This window comes from Lathyrus oleraceus, chromosome 5 (assembly GCF_024323335.1).
Source record: "Lathyrus oleraceus cultivar Zhongwan6 chromosome 5, CAAS_Psat_ZW6_1.0, whole genome shotgun sequence".
NCBI classification, from domain to species: Eukaryota; Viridiplantae; Streptophyta; class Magnoliopsida; order Fabales; family Fabaceae; genus Lathyrus; species Lathyrus oleraceus.
In genome coordinates, this window is record NC_066583.1 from 403,519,278 (window position 1) to 403,523,508 (window position 4,231).

At 40.4% G+C, this 4,231-nt stretch overlaps 1 protein-coding gene across 1 annotated transcript; it reads right to left on the reverse strand.

Annotated features, from left to right (window-relative positions):
* Positions 1-2,876: 2,876 nt before the first annotated feature.
* LOC127081046 (uncharacterized) lies at positions 2,877-3,998 on the reverse strand. The gene has a single exon (XM_051021336.1). The coding sequence runs from the start codon at positions 3,996-3,998 to the stop codon at positions 2,877-2,879; it is 1,122 nt and encodes a 373-aa protein (XP_050877293.1).
* Between the last annotated feature and the right edge of the window lie 233 nt (positions 3,999-4,231).

A 4,231-nucleotide genomic window follows, 5' to 3' on the forward strand; every position in this document is an offset into this window, starting at 1 on the left:
TGAAAATGAATGGAATTGGCCAATTGAATGAAAATGAATTGACTTAATACATAAACATGTTACTTAAAATGGATTTAATTTTGGGCTTCTATGATCATGATTTGAGGTTAGGTATGGATAAACATGACATGTACAAACTAATTTGAAAGTGGATTGAAAGGACTTGTATAAACTCAAACCAAAGATCCGCAACTGACACATGAAAGAAAGAAATATGGACCTCAGCAAGACCAAGAGGTATAATGAGCTAAAGCCTGAACAAAACCTATAGACCAAGCAATAATGGCATGACAATGATCAGATGAATAATGGAAGTAGATGAAAGTTATGAGACCAATGACTTGGGTTATGTCTAATAGGCTCAAGCATCGACGATTGAGCCACAACCAAGGAGACAAAACGAATGGGCCAAGCGTAGGAGGTTAAGTGCGACACATTGAGTGAAAGATCATATGAAATTAGGGTTAGGAGCCACCATTAGGGTTTCCATACCCTAAGGAATGCCATAATGAGGTCTTCATGAGTGTATGTCCCACAGATCAAGAGATTGGGGTTTCCTACATCACCAGATGAAAATTCAAACCATGAGGCCCATTAGGACACATCTTCTTTGCTTAAGATTTTATGAGGCATAATCTTAAATCCAGGTCTTTGAATCAATCAAGATACTTCTCAAACAAAGCCAAAGCTCCATGATCCCCATCCTTAGGAGATTTGGGTTTTGGAGGCCTCTGAGCCTTGGTTCAAGTCCAAACCAAACATTTACAGTTATTGTACAAACAACCTCCTGCCTCCACAAGCCAAGCACTTGGAGTCCATGGTAATGAATGATGCTCATGCATGATTTATGTATGCAATTGAACCCTAGTCAAATGGTTAGATGGAGATATGAAGAAAAAGGGGGGGGGGGGGATTTTGGGGTACAACATCTGCCCCTATTTAATTTTCTTGAACCTGAATATGAGAATTGTGGATGCTTTTCAGGTATTCGAGGTGGAAGAGGATTAAATACCGACGTATCCAAAATTTGCTTGAACAAGTTGTCACACTGTTGTCGAACAGGTCTTTGATGTGTGTAGAGTATCATGGTGGGGAGTATGATATACATGGTGCATGATGTATTTTTTATTTTCATGATGCGTGCATGTTTTTTTGTTAGACATATGTCATTTGTGGGGGATATGGTTCTTTATTATGATGGGAACTCCGACTCATCATCGAAGATCGGAAGGTGGATATTGTGAGAGATCTAGGTGTCAACACTGCTGTCAAGGAATCATCTATCTGATGGAGAATACCGAGATACAAAAACCAACATGGCAGTTAATTGGATGTCACAGGTGTTCAAGCAAAACTCTTTCGAGCTACTAGTCATATCTTAAGTTCATCGGGATTTCACAGTAATGCATAAAGTTTCCCTTTAATTTGGCTTTTATTATTCTCCAAAATTTTAGGGCATTATGTGAATAAGATAAATCAATTATTTTGCATATAAAATACGGAAGGAGAAAAATACTTGATGGAATGAACTGGATTTTATTGATGTGAAACTGTACATATGATGTGTACAAAGATGCGAACACCCTTGATGAGAGTGTTTCCAAAATTGAAAAAGTAAATGAAATAGCAATGGGAAATGTTTTTGTATCTTTCCATTGATCACAACACCGACCGTTATCCACTGTAGATTATGGATTCCGAGACCTTGCTTCAGATGACGATGATTGGGTTGATCTTTGACTTTCTGATATATAGCTCGTAGGGTAATGGGCTCAAGGGTCATAGTCAATGCCTTTATCCCTAACTTTTTCGTGGACATTTTTCATTCTTTTCGTCCACCGGGATGCTCCTTTTTTCCTAAGTCGCCCCTTCGGGTTTTCAACTTAGCGAGCTTTATATTTGTTCCTTAACTTTTGCATGGACAATTAATTTTTTGGTCCATCGGGATAGCCATTTTTGACTAGATCAATCTTGTAAAGATTAATCTAGTGGGCTTTCATCATTTACTTTTAGGCATAATATTTTTTTGACTATGTCTGCATTCACTGGCAAGGGAAAGTTTTCCCCATCCATTTTCGTGAGGATTAGAGCCCCACCCGAGAAGGGCTTCTTGATGATGAAAGGTCCCTCATAGTTGGGAGTCCATTTGCGTCGCGAGTCTGAGTTAATAGCAGAATACCTCTTAAGCACGAGTTCCCCTGCGCGGTACTCACGATGAATAACTTTCTTATCAAAAGCTCGTTTGGGACGTCTTTGGTATAGCTGACCATGACAGGCGACTGTCAAACGCTTTTCTTCTATCAGATTCATCTGGTTATACCGTGATTGAACCCATTCAGCTTCATCGAGGTCAGCCTCATGACTCTGAGTGAGGGGATCTCAACTTCAATTGGTAGGATAACCTCCATCCCATATACCAATGAGTATGAAGTTGCCCTAGTGGATGTGCGGACCGAGGTTCTGTAACCGTGCAAAGCAAATGGCAACATCTTATGCCAGTCCTTATATGTCTTGACCATCTTCTAGACGATTCTCTTGATATTCTTATTAGCTGCTTCTATGGAGACGTTCATTTTGGGTCGGTATGATGAAGAGTTGTGGTGCTCGATCTTAAATTCTTCACACAACTCCTTCATCATGTTGTTGTTGAGATTATTGGCATTGTCAGTGATGATCTTGCTAGGTATCCCATAGTGGTAGGATATCTCTTTCTTGATGAACCGGGTAACCACTTGTCGAGTGACGTTGGCATACAAAGTAGCTTCGACCCATTTTGTGAAGTAGTTGACGGCGACCAGGATGAATCGATGATCGTTGGAAGCTTTAGGCTCTATCATCCCAATCATGTCAATACCCCACATAGAAAAAGGCCATGGTTAAGTTAAAACATTCAAGGGAGTCGGTGGCACAAAGATCTTGTCACCATATATCTGACATTTGTGACATCTTCTAACAAAGTCGTAACAATCATCCTCCATTGTCGTCCAGTAATACCCATCCTGGAGGATCTTCTTGGCCATAGCAGGACCTTTTGCATGTACACCCTCGCAACCTTCATATATGTATTTTATGATCGTACTAGCGTCGTGTCTATCCACGCATCTGAGCAGTACAAAATCATAATTTCGCTTGTATAACACATCAGCGTTTAGGAAGAACTTGGAAGAGAGTCTTCTCAGAGCCTTCTCATCAGTAATGGATATACCCTCGGGATATTTCCGTTTCTCCATAAATGTCTTTATGTCGTAGAACCAAGGCTTATCATTAGGATCAACCTCGATTGCTAGACAACATGCTGGTTCATCTAAGTGGTTCATATGGATAGCTGGCGATTCATTCTTCCATTTGACTTTGAACATAGATGCCAACATAGCTAGAGCATCTGCTAACTGATTTTCTTCCCTAGGAATATGATGAAAAGATATTTCAACAAAGTAGGGTACCAGCTTTCCAATATACTCCTTGTAAGGTATCAAATTGCTATCCCGAGTCTCCCAGTCACTTTTTACCAGACTTATTACCAAAGTTGAATCATCGTATACTTCAAGAATCTTGATCCTTAAATCGATGGCCGCCTCCAAACCGTAGATACATGCTTCATATTCTGCCATATTATTGGTGAAGGAAAAACATAGTCTAGCAGTAAATGGAAGGTGGAAACTGGTTGGAGAAGTGATAACAGCACCTATGCCATAGCCTCGAGCATTGGAAGCACCGTAGAACATGAGCGTCCATCGCAATCCTGGTTCAGGGCCTTCCTCAGGGCTTATCTCGGAGCCTGGCATAGTTAAGTCTCTGATAAACATAATGTCTTTGTCCGGAAAGTCAAACCTCAACGGATGATAACCTTCGACAGGTAGATGAGCAAGGTAGTCAGACAGAACACTCCCATTTATCGCTTTCTGGGTCACATACTGAATATCATACTCGGTCAACAACATTTTCCACCGGGAAATTCTACCAGTAATAGCAGGCTTTTCGTACTTTATCATATCCATTTTGGATATCAATAAAATGGTATGGAAAATCATATATTGTCTCAGGCGTCGAGCAACCCAAGTCCAAGCACAACAAGTCTTCTCTAAAAGTGAGTATCTGGTCTCACATTCAGTGAACTTCTTGCTGAGATAGTAAATAGCATGTTCCTTCTTGCCTGTGTCGTCATGTTGACCCAAAATGCAACCCATAGATTCATCGAGTACTGTGAGGTACATAATGAGAGGCCTACTAG